The 18,175-nt window shown below is 36.0% G+C and overlaps 1 protein-coding gene across 1 annotated transcript; it reads left to right on the plus strand.

Moving 5' to 3' along the window:
- Positions 1–354: 354 nt before the first annotated feature.
- Positions 355–17,613, plus strand: SSX2IP (SSX family member 2 interacting protein). Its single transcript, XM_009816999.2, has 13 exons — positions 355–397; positions 1,162–1,328; positions 1,588–1,788; positions 3,614–3,724; positions 4,952–5,087; positions 6,722–6,797; positions 6,875–7,046; positions 10,379–10,529; positions 12,045–12,181; positions 12,617–12,790; positions 15,067–15,178; positions 17,201–17,321; positions 17,532–17,613. Exons 1-13 carry the CDS (start codon positions 355–357, stop codon positions 17,611–17,613), a joined length of 1,683 nt encoding a protein of 560 aa, XP_009815301.1.
- Positions 17,614–18,175: the final 562 nt, after the last annotated feature.

The raw sequence follows: 18,175 nt of genomic DNA on the forward strand, positions 1-18,175 counted from the left end.
GTGTGAGTCTTTTTTTTTATTTTCATTTGTGCATGGCATTTTAACTTTAGTTAATGGTTTACAAGACTTAGAACTAAGTTTAACACTAACTAAATATAGATAGATGCATCACTTTTACAGAGTAATATTTGCTGCACTTACTGTGTTCTAAATGCTGTGTAAAGGAGTAGAAAAATTTCATGTGGCTCAATCTCCTATGCCTGCTTTAACCTTCCAGCTGTATTAGCTGCTATTGTTAATCTAAAACGCTCTTGCTATTTTAGGAGATGCCTACGTAACACACGTTGCCAGCAATTGTACTAAATACTTCACTGCTGAAACAGTTGCTCAGGTACCCTGCCTGTCTTTGTTGCTATGGGAGATTGGAAGACTATTACTGTGCCAGTGCTGTCATCAGGTAAACTGGTAATATTTTGAATTTAGTGGATTTGTTAACTTTACCAGTGATGTTATAGCTGCTAAAGAGAGAGACTGGAGTTTTGTGCATGATATATTTGACTAATTAAGCAGAATGTTAAATATGTAGTACATACAGAGCTTTGTTTTGGACTGAATCCTTACAGGAATGCTACTGCAAAATACTGTCCTTTCACATATATGTAAAGGTTCTAAGACTTTTCAGTCACACTTACTTTTTTTAATCTCACCTTTCAGGATATCTTGCATTTTCAAAAATTTCTTTTGATCTATATTATTTTGCCTTTACAAATTTATTGAAGGAGTAAATATTTTCTTGCCTACTACTACCTAGTGGAAGAGTAAATTACAGCATACAATTAATATGAATAAGGACATCATACATTCTATAAGAATTCTCACTAAATGCACAGCTTTTATACCTGTGTAGAAAAAAAAATTTTAACATTGTGTTGTAGCAAGCCAATTAGGAAGAAAGTTTGGGCAATTTTTTCCTTGGTGGACAAGTAAAATTTGAAAGATATAATACCTTAAAATGATACTGAGTTTTTAAATCTTCAGTGGAAGCTTATCCATTTCTTTATGTGAATTGTTTAATATATATAATTCTAGATTAAATTCTAAGCTCTAAAATTGTAAATTTCTGTAAATAATAATTTGAATAGTTAGGGATTTGATTTTTTTGTATGTGGTGTGTCCTAAACTATTATCCCTGACTTGTTTCTTAATGCTTTTAACTTTTAGATAGCAAAACAATTTTTCAATATACCTCAGAAAAAAAGATATCTCCCCTAGGCATGAACTCACAAGTGCTACGCTTGCCACTGCCTTCAACCAAAAGCATGCACAGCTTTTTCAGTGCCTTCTGCACAGAAGAGAATATTGAACAGAGTATATCCTATCTCAATAGGGTAAGCCAGATCTTCTTGTTTATTGGAGGTTGTGTGAAGGTGACATTAAATCAGTTGTGATAGTGAAGATTTCACTGGATTAAGAAGGCTTCTTTCTCAATGCTCAGAAGCCAAAGTTGGTGGGGAATAGGATTTCCACCACACCGCTTCCCCCCCCGCCCCCCATATAGGATTTCACCTGATATTGTTTCCCTCTTTTGGAGAATTGTGAGAGATTGATCCAGTTATTTATTCCCCCCCCCACCTTGTCTTTTACCAGGAATTGACAACATTGGGCTTTCCTTCTATTTATGCGGAGTCCAAAGGAAAAGAATTAAATTTAATATCTGTCATAAATTGCATGAATGAATTGCTTGTACTGCAGCACAAGAACCTTCGAGCTCAGGAAGAAGTAGAAATGCAGCATCTGAAACTGGGTAGTGATATGGATCACTTACAGAACTGCTATGCTAAATTAAAGGTAGAAAACAAGATAATTCCACCAATATTATGCAGCACTTATGTTTAACAGATACTGTACATTCTTAACAGTGAGTGCTTTTTTGTTTTTCTCCCCAGTACTAATCTGCAGTTGTATTTTTATGTGCATTTTGAGGGGTTTCTGAAGTCTTTTTCCAGTTGAAAATTCCTTAAAGTTAATGAAATATGAATTAATGAGAGAACTGAAAGCTTATTTAGAATTATGGCCTCTTTACTCAAGGAAGAGGGAAGACTGTTCAGATTTTAAGTGTTAATGCATGCCAGTCATGAAAACCTGTGATATGAACACTTCAGTTCATATCATTCAGTATCACTTAAAAGGATATGCCCAGCTCTGAAAGATAAATTCCCAATGTAATGGTAACGAGTAAAAGTATAGGTAGCATTTCTAGTGTGTGTGTCAGGGTTATTATCAGTCTTTCTCCATATCTGTAGTTTTTTCCATGTAACTTTTTTGTTATTGGATTCCTTGGATAGCCGACTACAGTGTCTCTTTATAAGAATTTTTCAGAAGCTGTTGTCAAAACTGAAATTACTAAGCTTTGTTTTAGCACATAATAAATATATGCACAAGGCCAGTCACTGTGGAGTAGCTGATACATTGGAAGCTCACAGCCTATGCTACTTCATGCATACTTGTATGTACAGTCATATTAGAAGAGTGTTGTCTTTCCCTTGATTCTGTCAAGAAAATTAAAAAAAAAATAAAAAATTTTTTAAATATTTTGATGCATGATTTAGTCTTGCTTTTCACTAAGGCTGGCCAGCAGTATCTCCTTGACAAATACTGCTGTAGATTCTCAAAATCCATAGTAGTCCTTCTGCTGAGATTGGTCAACCATGTAGAAGCATTTTGACGTGACATTAAAAACCATGTGTAACTGCACTCATTTTTATACAAACACTATATAATGTTAGGTTCCTGAACACTCCAGTTACTTTCCCTAGACAAATGGCTTTAAGGTGGAGGAGAGGAAAACTTGTTAGTACTACTTCAATGCCAGGGCATTTAATTTAGCTGTCAGCTTGTAAGGTTTCTCATATGAATTCTTTCAGATACCATGCAGCAATCCTCTTGACCTCCACTATTGTGTTACCTATATTCCGATGTGGTTTGCTTAGAAATACTTGTTGCTTAAATATCTCTACGCATTTGTAGCTCGCTACACATACAAAGAAAAAGAGCTTGTATGTAGTGTTTGGCTCTGTCATTTAAGTTGGCAGTTTCAGGTTTGAGTCTCGTGTTTGTGGAAGAAGGTTTCTAAAATGCTAGTTTTGCATAGTCTGTTACAATGAGATCATCTATCTAGCCTTACTCTGTATATGTGAAATGTCCCATTTGCTTTGCTATGGTCACAGTCTGCATATCTGTGTTAATTGTTCCCTTGATTATTTAACAGAAACATTCCAGTAAAACTGTAGTCCCAAATTTGTACAGGTTGCTTAGTATCCGCCTCACTCTCACAGTATAGATATGCTTACAGAATCTTGACTTAATGAAAAAGAAATAACTGTGTAAGATAATATCTGTTAAATACCAAGCCAAACTTTTGTTTCTTGTGAGCAGGAGTCTTTCTTGTACTGGAGAATAATACTTCTTGCTCCAGAAAATAGAACTAACTTGTCATTGAGAATGCAAGATCATCCCCAGAACATCAGAGATCAAATATATAGGCAAACTTACCTCAAGTGAGGTTGTTTGGCAGTTTGGTTTGCGTGGTTTGTTGGGTTTTTTTGTTGGTTTTTTTTTTCTTAATCCTTTGCTATTAAATCTATTGATACTGAACTATCAACACTTTCTCTAGGAACAGTTGGAATTATCTAAAAGGGAAATAGTTGGACTTCAGGAAAGAGACAGACAACTGCAAAGCAAGAACAGAAATTTGCACCAGTTACTTAAAAATGAAAAGGATGAAGTGAGTTGTCTTGTACATTAACACAAGTCATTACATAGATATTCAATAATACGGGTTTGGTTTTTTTTGCAAGAAGTCTTGTAATTGTTCACTTTTTTTATTGGTAAATGTTGTCTTTCACCAAAGTGAAATTGGCATGTTACATATGGATAAATAGGTTCTGTAAGGGGTAGCTCCAAGTTACAATAATAGTAGAGAGTACTGCCGAAATGCACAGGTGTGGTTTTCTGAGGCTTTCTGTACTTTTCAGCATAGCTTTATCTTAGAATGTTTAAAAATACTGAAAAGTAGGGGGGGCAACAGGATTCAGTCACTTCCTCAAATGTTTGCGTGTAGGAGCTTTTTTTTTTTTTGGTTATATTGTAGAGGGGAGCAAAAGACTAAAAAGAAGGGAGGTGGGGGGGAACCCAGCCCAAAAGCACAGTCTCATTAAACTTGGGAGTCTTGGAAGAACCAAGATCGGAAACCACTTTGAAATCCAAGACACTGCTTAGTTTGGGATTTGTTTCCAGTGTGCTCCTTCTGCTCCACTGTACTTTGCATGGCTCCTAAGCTGCTGTGAGTGTTCCCTGTGTTCGTAACCATATTCATACAGTTAGTAATCACAGTACTATCTGTATATAGTGAACATCCTAAAGTTCCAGCTTAAAATATTGAATGTGCTGTATGTTTGTAGGTTAAAACTGACAATTCAAAAAACCCAACAACCATTGTATTGTTAGTACAGGCCAAGAATGTGTTTTATATGTTTTAATGTTCTTTTAGACCAAATGGAATAGTCAGTCTTCCAGCATCCTGCTGCCCAAAAGAAGAATTTTTTTTTTTACTGTAAATCTAACAAGCGTACTTTAGAGTTAAACTAGATCCTGAACATTAATTACTGAAACCAAAAATATGTCTTTCTCTGCTCTGTTCAATAAAGGCATTAAAGAAGGTTATGTGAATTGCCAGAACATGAGTTCAGTTGTACTTCAGAGGAACTATAGTATTATAATATGTTGCTTATTTTGTTGGTTTCTGCAGAAAAGAAACTAAATCCCCTGAGATAAGTCTGAGGTCAGAATCCATGAGTTGGGAGAGCTCTCCTGATTCCTTTTGTCACTTCTTTTCCCCAGAAATACAGTTTAATGGAAGCATTATTTTGCTTCATGTGTTTTGGTTTTCTGAAGAAATACATGTGTTTATGCTTTAGTTGAACAAACGCAGTTTTTGTGGGGTTGCTTTTAGGTACAGAAGTTACAGAACATAATTTCAAGTAGAGCTACACAGTACAATCATGATATGAAGAGGAAAGAGAGAGAATATAACAAATTAAAGGAACGCTTACATCAATTAGTCATGAACAAAAAGGACAAAAAGATAGGTAAGTAGCTCTGAATTTTACTACAGCAAAATAGCATATTCTGTATGTTAAAAATGCTTAATTTGGTTCTGGGTATCCTTAAAATCAATATGGACCTCCTCTTGCAGATTTTTTTATTTAGGTGTTAATGTTACATAAAGATGTAAAATTTCATGTTGGCTGACTGTGTAAGGCTAAAACTTTTATTTTGTGTTCCATAAGATTGTTTACCAAGCACAAACCAAATGGAGATCTTTACAAAATGAGTTTGTCTTACTAGGGAGAATTATTTGGAATCAATTCCTAAGCTAGAGCTGGCTCTCCTCTACTTTCTTGCTACTGCTACCATCACAAGACTTCGGATAGTGTCATAAACACTGTATTATGCCCACCGGTCACGATCGGGAAGAAATACTGCATAAGCTTTTTCCCCCTTGAGATACTACAGTCTACTTGTGTTACTTCCTCTCTAAAATTTCTCATCGCTTGTTGTTAATACAAGATAGACAGCATCTAGTGCTATGTAAAATGAGGAGAAAAGAAATCTCCTTGACATATGAGTACTCTTACGTTGTGCTGCCCTAAAATTGTGTTCAAGACATTCATCAGTGCTATTTAGCATGAGTATAGTTTTTTGTGGTGTGTTGCTAAAAATAGGTATTAGTGTTACGTAATAGAAAAAAAGTATCTGCACCTTTTGATTCCTATATCTGGCCTTAAAGTATTTATATCATTTACCTCTAGTGGAAGCGAAGTCCTGCTCTTCCTCTCTTATCCCTCCTGCCACTTCCAGAACACTCAGCTGTTTGCCAGCTGTAGTGGATGGTGTATTTTAGTAAACTGGTTTAGTTCACTAAACCAAAAGAAAACTATTCATGTTGTTGGCAAGTTCGTTTTCTGCTGATTTAGTTTTCTGAAAGTGCCAAACCAGGTTAGGACACTGTAGCAAGAACACCTATTTTGGCTGCGGAAAGTCTTTAGCTATCAGCTCAGTAATCTCTAGAAGCCTCACCCCGAGGTCAGCAAAACTTACTTGTGGCACATTTTTTGACTCCAGTTGGCTAGTACTAGTTCAAGTATCAGAGAAGTCAAAATAACAGGGTTTTAAATCTAGTTACTGTTTGCTTCATAGCCAGCTAGAATTGAGCTTGGACCACTAATCTGTAGTGATGTGTTGGTTTTGGGTTTTTGTTGTTGTGTGGGTTGGTTGTGTTTTTGTCCCAAATGTGGACAGAGAAGTTTGTTTGTTTTGCGGAACACCTTGTGAAACATCAGGAAGTTGCCTACTCTAAACTGGCGATAAAACTGACATTATTGCCAGAAGAGAGGTTAGAGTTGATACACCATTGATATAAAGGTTGAAATAAGGATGAAGTTTTTCTTAAGAAATGCATAAAAAAGATAAGACAGGATGAGAATACATCCCTCTGTGAGTTTCCAAACACAAAAATTATCTTCTTTTCTTGACTATCTTATTCTTACTTGAAGCAAGGCAATGTGATTTCATATGGGTCTGAAGATTGAGGGGGACGTTTGGGTAATGTGGTCACTTTACAATAACTACATGTAAATGCAAATAGGTAAATGCAATGTCATCTGAATATTTACATATTTGCCTGTTGTTTCATGCTTTGAAATATCCTTTTCATTTGTAGCTATGGAAGTTCTAAATTATGTTGGTAGAGCTGATGGGAAGAGAGGTGCGTGGAGGACTGATAAGACAGAAGCCAGGTAGTTGTTTTAGAACAACATTAATTGAAGCATATATTATGGCTGTTATGTTGTTACTGTAAGATTTCTTCTTCCAGAAATGAAGAAGAAATGTACAAAGTTCTGTTAAGTGATTACGAACAACGCCAAAAACAGCTTTTAGTGGAAAATGCTGAACTGAAAAAAGTTCTTCAGCAAATGAAGAAAGAGATTATTTCACTTCTTCCACCACAGAAACAGAAACCTAAAGAAAGGTCTGAAGACGGGCCAGTAAGTATTCTTCAATTAAAGCTACATATGCATGGTAGTTTGGTATAGTGCTGGAGTAATTTGATCATTTAAAAAAAAAAGTAAACCTCTTGTGACACTTGCACATCCTGTGCTGTGCTTGAAATCCATCCATGTTTCAATGTTCTACTGTCTGTGAACAGTATCTAGTGTATTCTTTCCAGTCAGTCAATGGAAAGCTTGAAAGTATACTTTGAATGAATTTTAAATGCAATGGGTACCTGTATGTAATTCTATATAATGATGCATTTTGGATTTTGTCTGCCTTCCATACTAAGATGTTGATGCTAGCTTTCAAGGTGCTTATGCAAAGAAACCAGGCTTCCCATAAATCCATGGGGGTGGAGGAAATGTAATTAGGGTGTGTTCCCATAGTACATGGATTAGAGTAGCGGTTAGTTCCTTTTACAGAGCTGCTGGTATGTTCAAGGAAGATCACAGAATCTTTAAGGTTGGAAAAGACCTGTAAGATCATCAAGTCCAACCATCAATCCAACAGAGCAAAATGGTTTGTGGGTTTTTTGTTTGTTTCCAGGTTTTAAGTATTTCTTTATACAGAATACTGTATTTTTATGGGACAGCACACTGCACATCCATTGTTTATCAGAGAGTTTGTTTATTCCTTTTGCTGATTCCTTGCTAGAAGTTGCAATTCTGTTTTGATGTCAGAGTGAAGTAGGGAATAATGTAGAAGGTTAACTGAGCTTTCTCTTAGCAATAAGAGAAAGAGTATCCCTGGGCATAAGAAAGAGTTGAAACACAGAAAATATGTATAAAAGGTACATTTTGGGAATCATTCAAGATTGATCGTGTACTAGTAATAGGATATTAAGAGAATATGGATACTCTACAGAACAAAGTGTGAAGTATTTCCTATTACAGTAAATAGTATATGTTGGTACGTAAGGATGTATAGATGGAGCCTTCTAGAGTGTGCTGTTTCTGTGGAATCTAGTGCTTGTCATCTCAGAAGGTCTCCTGTCCTGCTCAAGTTGCTGTACTACTTCATTTATTTCTTAGCCACCTCAGGTGCATTTGTCCAGCCCCAGAATGCGCTGTGTAGAAAAGCACTGGACCCTCTCTGGCCACTTCTCTGTAAGATGTGAATAAACTCTTTAACTTCACCGGATTACTTGACCCCTATACCACACAGAATGACTCCCATCTGTATTTAGTGAAGTAGTCAGTAATGTGCAGTGTGTTAACCTTTACCTTAAAAGTTCATCATATAGGAAATAAGTAGATCTATATAGATCTGTAGACTATAGTTCAGCATCAAGAAGTTGATCTTCAGTAATGGGTGTCAGGTATAATTTATAGTATAAAGCATAATCAGGTACCAGTTCTGTAAATGGTCCTTCTGCTTTTAGGATTCCAGTGAGGCCAGGATTATTTGGCACAAACTTAAGTACGTTGGTGAAAATCCAGCTGTGGGAATGGGGTTTTTATGAACTTGTGCATTGAAACAAATTTGAGGATAAACTGGGACTTAGTGCTCTGAAATTCACTGTTCTTGGGTGATTGGACAAAAGTATTTAATTATTGTAGCATTAATAGACTACTAAGAAAAATATTAAAAGCCTGCACTGAAACTTCTGATTAGTTCTCTTGTAATAGTACTAATCAACCAAATTAAGCAGACCAACTACTTACTAGTCAATAGTAATTTCTAGTAGTAGAGTAATAATAGAAGTACTTACTAGATGCAAGTCCTAAGTGGTGTTATTTCAGCAGGGTTGTAGGGTGGTGTGGGGTTTTTGGGTTTTTGTTCTTTGTTTTGGGTTGGGTTTTCCCATTTAATCTATTTCATGCCTTCTCTAATTTTGTGCCACTCTAGAATTGGGTATAGTTTTTTGTCATGATAGGGGCACTGCTTAGGTTTTTTTACATTTGTCAAATTAATATAAACATGAAGAATGTTGCCAAAACCTATTGTTTTGCAGAAATAAATCATGTATTTAAGACTTAATCTATCCCACAATGTGTATTTTACATCGATTAGTTTTTTGCTTAGAAGTACTGGTTTGCTTTGTGAATGTCTGAAAATAAATTTCTATTTAAAACATTGCATCTGATTATTCATGCTTGTTTGTGGCTCTTCTAACATTTTGGTATGAAATGTGAGCTCTGAATCTCTTGCAGAATTTAAAAAAAAAAAAACAAACCAAACAACAACAACCCAACATTGCATTTCTACTTAAAATGCTAATTCATATTGATTCTTAGAAGGAAACATACACCTTGGAGTGTGGCAGCTAGTGATATAGTCGCATCACTTATCTTGTAATGGGAAGCAAAATGATAACAGCCATGAAACCAGCCAGACTGTCATATTATCACAGTACTATCCAGAGGCCTACTCCAGACTGGTCTTTCATTGTGTTTAGTATATATAAATATAAGTAAAGGAATAAGATGTTTCTTTATGAAGTCACATAAAACTCTTAAACAAACAACAAAAAAAACCCCAAACCAAACCCCTGCTTTTGTAATGGCTGTTGTTTTGCTCCTTAAGATGTCCTGTGATCCAGGTTTGAAAGAAAGTGCTTACTGCATATGTAAATTAATTACTTTGATGCCTTTCAATTTCTTCTTTGTACCTCCCAACCCGTTTTTCTTACCTACTTGTAGATAGAGGGGATTGTATAAAGTGTTTTAGATACTTGAGAAGAGTGAAGTATTCATGCCAGGTATTCAAATGCCTATAGCTTTTCAATTTAAATCTACTAGATTGTCCTGGGCTAGTCTTCTCTCGACTATTTAGACTTTTATGTCTTAGTTCTTTGAGATAGCATTCAGGTTTGATGTTTGAACAGTAGTGTAAAATGGAAGTGGGAGAGGGAGGGTGCTAGTTCCACTCTACCTTCAGTGTGTTGTGGGTGTTTTATCATGGAGAAAAATAAGGCAGGGACAAATTACTTAATTCTCAACAGGAGAAAATCTTTGTCTTAAATCCTGTTTGTGCTGTGTAGTGAGTTTATGGGCAGCTACCGCTTAAGTTTGACAGCAGGACTCAGCAGTCTGAACTTCTCTAGCTTGAAGATGTGTGAGAACAAGAGAGTGAGTCTTGCTAGCTGATACACTCTCCCTGTGGTGGGGTTCTGGGGACTGCCAGGTCACTTCTGTCTCTTCAGCATTATGCTGTTAGGGAACTGAACTCCCTGACAGTCAAATTTTCCTGGATGGAAAAATCTGTCCTTTATGAGGGTTTTCCTTCTCTTCAGTAAATTAAATCCATATGCATATTTAAATAAACAAATACACATATTTGGAGTGGTAGAGTGGTTTGCAGCTTCTTGTTTCTGCTTCTACAGGTGCTGTCAGACCTGGAGGAAGATATTGGAGAGTTAAATAAGGAGAATATGTGGGAACTGTCTTGTGAAACTGTGCGAGAGCAGCTTACCAACAGCATTAGAAAACAATGGAGAATGTTGAAAAATCATGTTGAAAAGCTGGATAACCAAGGTGATGTTTAACTGTATTACATGTACATAAAACATACTACTGATAATTCCATTCGGTATCATGCTCTTAGGATTTACTTCACTGTCTATCTAAGCTAAAAGGAAGCTAAAATGGAAGGAATTGTGACCTGGTAGGCTTTCTGAAAGGGCTTGTGATTGGCATTTTTCTGTGTGAGTTTTAATTGTAGGTAGCTAGGGAAGCAATTGCATACCGAGCCTGTTACCATGAGAAAGAACACAATTATAGTTTGACACAGTAAACAGCAACTTTCTGAAGAAATAATTATTTTTCTTTTGAAAGTACATGCCCTGTAATAATGTTTGCTGCCTTTTCCCACCTTTTCGAGATGTTCAAGTAATGCAGATGTAACAATTTAAAGTAATTGGATGCAAAATATGTAAATTCTTCTCAAGAGTCTAGGTTTGCTACATCCATACCTCTAAGGCTTCTTGTAGTACTCTAAAGTGAACTGACTGATGGTATGGTGCTGGACTCTCCTCATTTCCAGCTGTTAAACAGCATTAAAAGACGGCTAAAAATATGTAAAATTCTTTCCTAGTATTATTTTCCCATGCAAGCAAATGCTGCTGCTACCACAGGGATGTTTGCAGTCAAGACTAAGACTGAGAAGGTCATGCATGCAATTGCAAATAAAAGAGCAGATGGTCTATGAGAATATGTTTATACCATAGAAAGGATTTTAAGAACACTTGTTCTGAATAATCGTTGATTTGGTGTAACTAACTGAAAAAATAGTTGTAAGCATCAGGAAAAATGTTTCAAGTATTTGCTGTTTTCTTGGAGTCACCTTTTTGTTTTTTGGATTTATAGACATGACCATAGTCTAGTCCTTTAGGATTCAATTAATGTTCAAACACTGGCATCAGGGGATCAAAACTTGGCTCATTACAATCACTGTGGTAGCTATGCATGAAATTAAATAAAGGAGCATGTAATTATACAAAATACATGTTATTCCTCTCTAATTCATTCCCTTAGTGGGTTGAAAGTATGCGCACAATGTTGGTTAGCTCTATTTCTCCTTCACAGGACTTGAAGGAAAAGGCTTTCTTTTTATATCTGTGATAAATATAGTTACTGTCATATTTTTATGAGCACACAAGCACTTCAAAAATGGGTTTAGAAGAATAAGCTAACAGCATGTCAGTGGAAAAAAGTCTTCAGCTGTCTTGATTTTTCTTTTAAATAACTGCTGAAACAAGTCGGTTTTTTGTGTGACACTTAATGCAGTGCGTTTGCCTGGTTTAGCTTGGGGAATGTGAAACAGCTATGTTTTCATTGCCATTTTTTTCTCAACTGGATTTTGTGCATAATTACATGTGTAGCACCAATTCTGGATCTCTAGTATCTGATAGAAGTGCTTTTGAATACGCTGTGTGTCTGTCTTTCAGGATGAAACAAATACAGTCTAAAACCTTTTGTTATTGCTATGAGTCCCTGATGTGAGGGATTTTTTTTGTTTTGTTTTTAAGTAGCTTTTTTTTCTCCCCTTAGTGTCACGTGTACATTCAGGAGCTTTGAATGAAAAAGATGTCATTTCAAGAGAAGTCCATGAGCTGGAAACTGAAAAGCTAGAGTTAGAGATCCAGCAATGTAAAGAAATGATCAAAACTCAGCAACAGCTCTTACAGGTAGTAGGCTTTAATTTTTCTTATTTTTCTCAACTGAATCTAAGCTTTTTTTTTAATGTGCCACTTTTCTCACCTCTGAGCCTTTCTCCATTCTTTTGATAATGCTTTTAAAATAAAATATCTTAATGGTTGGTCTGAGTATAGGTGTGCTAGTGGGTTGGTTAGTAATTTAACAAGCTTGTAATCCTGGTGGGAATAATTTGGGGGGATAAACAAAGGTGAGGAAGGCTGATAAGGTCAGCTGCCTGAATAGGGACATTTTGCTTGCCATCTGAAACTCTTCCCGCACCAGCCACCAACTTGATACTTACTACATTGTTTCCATGTTAAACGTTAACTATTTTTCTGATAAAACTTGAACCTGTAGAAATACTGCAGCTCTTCACAGTCGCTCCCAAATTAATGTTTGTGTCTTTTCTTGCTTTATATCTGCAGCAGCAGCTTATGTCTCCATGTGATGATGACACTACTCTGTTACTACAGGACTGCTATTTGTTGGAAGAAAGAGAGCGTCTTCAGGAAGAATGGAGACTATTTCGAGAACAAAAAAAGAATTTTGAGAAGGAACGAAGAAGTTTTACAGAAGCTGCTATTAGATTAGGACTTGAGGTATTAGAAAAGTGGAAAGGTTTTAGAAAAGGGAACTCCTATGGAAGATGAGTTACGGTTGTTCAGTAGTTTTACTGTTATACACACTAAAGTGCAGCCATCCAACAATATCTGTTTGCTAACATCTGTAGAGAAAGATCATTTCCATACTGTATAAAACATATTTTGGGTCATTGTAGGAGCTCATTCTGTTGGCATTTAAAAAAAAAAAGGTTTTTGTGTTTATTGGAAAATACAGTTGCTAAAAATGGGTCATTCCAGTTGCGTTTGAGCTCTTGAAATATCTAAGTACTTCCAAAAATCAGTCTACTTATTCACTAAATCCTCTATTAGATGCTGCTTAAGTTTAGTTTCCTACGAAAGCAAGGCCTATGCAAATTCCAGTCAGATTTGGTTGCAGGGTTGAGTTCTCAAAAGTACTCGATTCCTAAACTTTTGTGAAAACCAGTGACTATTGCATCCATGCAAAGTAATTGCTGCCTTTTCCTTAGTAGGGTCATTATCTATTTTGTTCTTGCAGTTAAGCTGGCCAGTAAGCACACATACTGGAAGGGAGTCAGGGTAGATGTCTCTTTAAATGAGCGCTGGCATATGTGTCCTTTGGTCTAGACAATAGTTAGGGCCAAGGATGTGAAGGAGCTTACAAAATTAGCAGGGAAAGGAGGTCACTACGATGTGGTCCTGAAACTGTGATGGTACAGGTATGACAGGGAAAAAAGCCATTGAAGGAAAAAAGAAGTTGCTTACAGAACTGCTTGCTTTGACATGCAGAGGAAAAAGTTGGAATGGGATGTGATTAAAACTTACAAAACTGTGGATTCAGTTGGTCAGATGAAAGTACTGTTGTTCACCAAATCTCTCAAGATTAGGACTAGAGGGAACTCATAGAAACTGTTTGAAATTGTCTAAAACATGTCCAAAAAAGGTACGTTTTTATATATAAAGTAGTTGACTTCTGGATTTTGCTGCCACAGGAGGTTGTGAAGACAATCAATACCAGCAGGTTCAAAAAGCAGTTGCCTAACCTCATGAACAACATATCCACAGATAGATACTAAAAGGGGGGGACAAGGGGGTGCTTTCCAACATCTCTAATCAAATGACTTTTGGGGCTGGGAACCTCTGAGGTAATGCACTGTAGAAAGTGGCCAGGTTCATGTGATCTCATAAATAGCATCTCTTGTGGCTATTGTTGGAGACAGAATACTGAGCTAGGTGGACAACTTGTCTGACTCAAGACAGCTTTTTTATTCTTATGCTGTAAAATTTATTGTAAAGAACACAAAATACTCTAGATTTTACTTGAGATACTGGCACAACAGTAGTTCACATGGTAACAAATATTGTCTCAGACCACTACATATAGTTATGCATTCTTCAACTTTTATTTTGAATTTTATTTACATTTTAATGAGTTCATGAATTCCATGTCAACCTTGAATTCAGCTTTAAAAGTCTTGAGTGATAATAAGTGATAGTTGTTTGTCCAGAAATGTTTAGGACTGCATTGCAGCACAAGCATAACTACCCATGCTTCTGCTTGTTAAAATGCTTAAGTATGAAAAGAGAACCAACTCTGTAAGCTTTGTAGGTGTTCGTGAAAGTTTGCATTGGAGTTCAGCTTGCTTCATTTTCTACTGAAATAGTAGAAATAACTTTATATAATGGGGATGTCCTGTTTCAGTGATGGTTTTTGGAGATGAAATAGCTTGTTGCTTGCTTCAAGAGCCGTTGGATCTTTCGGAGGTTGTCTTTTAGCCATTATTTTCCTTTTCTGCAATCAGAGTGACTGGAAAAATGGAACAACCCCTTTCTTTCTGCCCCAGTTTCGGATGGAAATAATCAGTACTATTTTCAATGTAATTTTTATCTGTTTAGGCGAAGGCTCAGAGTTGAGGTTTAAGCAGTAATCCTTATTGGCAACTGCCCAGAAATGAGGGCTACCTCCAAGAGGTAGCGCTACATTGAGCGGGAAGGGGAGCATAGGAAGCACTGATCAGAGATTGTGTCACTAGAATGGAGAACAGTAAAATGAAAGGGTTAGTCAGACATCTGTGAAACAAACCACAGGATTCTTCTTGTAAATAAATACCTCCTCAACTAATCCTTGTTGGATTCAAAAGCTTGCTCACATGACTGTAATTCTGTGTTAAACTGCTGGCTCCCCTAATTACATGGACATGTGACAACTTTCGCTTTCTTAGAATAGCATCAGTTTAATGTAGACTAAACTTGTTCCTGTGGTCATAAGTGTAAATTGTAATTTCTTTTCCTAGAGAAAGGCATTTGAAGAAGATAGAGGAGCATGGCTGAAGCAACAGTTCTTAAGTATGTCTACTGATTACAAGCACTCTGAAAATGTGACAACTTCAAGTGCCTTCTTAGGAAGCAAGTATTTGGTTCAAATTATGTTCTTGTAATGTGTTTCTCTTTCCCCCTTTCGACTAGAAGATGCAAATATGAACAAAAATTTATTAAAAACCCAAAACTTCCCAACACAAATTTTACTATGTATGTGTATGCCTCTACCTGTCAGGGTAACTGATGGTTCAAAAATCTCCTTTTAAAAAGGGAATTGTGATAACTCCCTTCCTGATAATTGCTTGTGTAATGAATTTATATTTATGAAGTGAACTGGTGAATGTCATGTACCTGACACACAGTTGTTAAGAACAGGGAACTTTTAGAATTACTAAATTAAATGAAGTGTGAGCGTATTAATTGCCAAGGTCGTTGAAGAAATCACGGCCTATAGAGATCTGTATAGATTAGAAACAAGTTTTGAAAACAAGAGCATCTTAATGTGGAGATGGCAGCTTTAATTATTTGAGATGAGGTAATATTAAACATGGGTGTGCATACATATTCAGTAAAAAAAAAAATATTTGGAAAAAGAAATGGTGAAAAGAGCATAATAACAAAAATAAATTTGAGCAATAAATAAATTTAAAGATTCAAATCTTCATAAAGGGATAATTTCTTCAGAAAAGTTAAAGAACATATGGCTATATGACATATACTTTGGAATATTATTTTTATTGAAAGTATTTTTTACTTCCTTTCTTCTACAATTTTTTTTTCTTTCAATTTGGTAAGTTTCTCATCCCCTCATGCCTGAATATGCATGCGCAGTGTTTTGGTCTTCACCACTGAGTCTTCAATACTTTCTAAAGGGTGGGGGTGGGGGTGGTAGGGTGAGACAAAAGAGATGGGGGAGGAAAAAGTAGCAACAATCTCTGTTAAATAGATTCTTCTTGTGGCAGCCAACATGCAAAGATAAATGTGTGAAACACCTGGCAAGTAGAGAAAGCTTGAATTTTTATTCTTGTTAGATAAAGTAGCCTGCTTCATGTGTTCTGGGTTCTCCTTGTTTCTCTTCTGTGCAATTCCTGTAGCACTTCTGTAAGTGTGAAATGAAATTTTTTATTTTTAGGAACAGAATTGAGGGTGGTTTTTTTTTTTGGCTGTTGCCTGTGAAGAATTACTTGATTTAGTGATCTGTGAGCAACTTGATCTGTTTAACATTCATTGTACACTAAAGCTTTTGATTTGTAATTGCCTTTTTTCGAATTCTAGTGCTTGTGGATGTATTTAATGCCATATTTTCTCTTCTAAATGGCATTCTTCAAACTTATCCAATCGCTAAAGATTAGGATATATAATAGTAATAAAACCAAAAATATATCTGCCACACAGAGAATCATACTCCATTTAGATATTGCTCCACAGGTTATCATTAGAATTGGTTTAATGTTAAATTTTCCTTTTTCACGGAACTTGTCCAAAAACTCTTAACTCTGTAGTGCTGTGATGAATACTGTAGAATACAGAATCATTCTGTGTTTTCCACTTAATATGAAAGCTTTGAAATCTAAATGTGAGGAGGAGTTAGCAGGGATTGATCTGGCCCTGCCAAGTTTGGCCATGTCTTTCCATTGACTTTAGTGATGGTTAAGTTCATATAAATGCTAAGGCATCTAACTTACTGCTTTTAGGGTTTTTTCTATACTCTGGCAAGTTTGCAAGTTCTCATGTTGGTGTTAATTCCTGTATATGCATGCTGGAGAAGTTTTTACTTAAGGAATAAAAAAGCTTTATCAATTGTGAAGTGAGAAACTTTACGTTTGAGTGACTTTAAACTTGACTTCAATATGACTACTTGCAGTGGTGGTTGTGTATGTAAATGCTTCATTTTCGAATTTAGCATTCTAATTTTAACATAACTTCATTCACTAGCATTAAGTGTACTTATAAAATTTTATCACAGATCTATAACAATAAGACTTATTATTATAAACATGCCGTAAGATGTTTGTTGTGGGTTTTTTAAAGCAGAAGACATGAAAAAGCAAGTCCTTCAAATGTTTTCAGTTGCACTGTAGTTTAACTCACGATATGTATATCTCTTAGGTTCTGACCAAGACAATCGGATAGTGAAATCTACATCTCAGCAAAGAAAACCTCACTGTATGCTGAGTGGTCCTGTTCCAGCAGAACCTTGCCAGACATCTCAGTATATTACACGTAACAGGTATCTGAAATTATGTTGCAGGTGGTTATTTTTGTAGTGCTAAACTCTACATCGAGCACAGACTAAGTCATGGTAATTTAAAGAAAGTGTAATCTAAGGCTTATGATTGATATATAGCAAAACATATTAAACATCATATCATAAAAACAGTATTGTGTTTCTATCCAAAGCATAATTTATTTGCTTTGTAACATTCTCTTTTTTCCCCAGCTCTAGTGCTGCATCAAAAAAACCTGCTGGAGATAGCAAGCCAAATCAGTGGGTGGAAAGTGACAAAGAAGAAGCCGAGTAATGCACAAAGTCATGGGAAGACTCTGGAGCTGCCACTCTGCTATGTAGAAACTTGCACATAGAACAACTGCCTTAGACTTCCTAGGGTTGCTTGCTGGGTTTTTTGTTAGAGATTTGTTCATAAACTTACCATTCTAAAGTGAAACGGAATGCTGTGAGTTTGATCATTCTTCTGGAGAATTATGTGGTGATCTGAATTGTGGGGGGGGTGTGTGTGTATGTGCGTGCACATGGCTTTTATTTTTTAGAGCATTATTTGCCTCTTGCAACTCTTGAAATAAGATAATTAAAAAATATATAAAAGCTTTGGTATTTTTCTAGTAACAGAAGCTCTGATTCTGTGAATGAAGCAATGGTCTGAAACTTTGACTGCAAAGAAATATTGGATCCTAATGTTACCTGTCATCACAGGCAGAGAGGGCACTTTTAGAAATTGTTTAATTATTGGAAGCATTCATTTATGTCTCAAGTGTAACTGGCATTAAAACTTCTTTTGCCTCAACTTGAATGTACAGTATACTGTAGATTTTTAACAAAACAGGTTCTATATTTATTGTGTGATT

Source organism: Gavia stellata, chromosome 10 (genome assembly GCF_030936135.1).
Source record: "Gavia stellata isolate bGavSte3 chromosome 10, bGavSte3.hap2, whole genome shotgun sequence".
NCBI classification, from domain to species: Eukaryota; Metazoa; Chordata; class Aves; order Gaviiformes; family Gaviidae; genus Gavia; species Gavia stellata.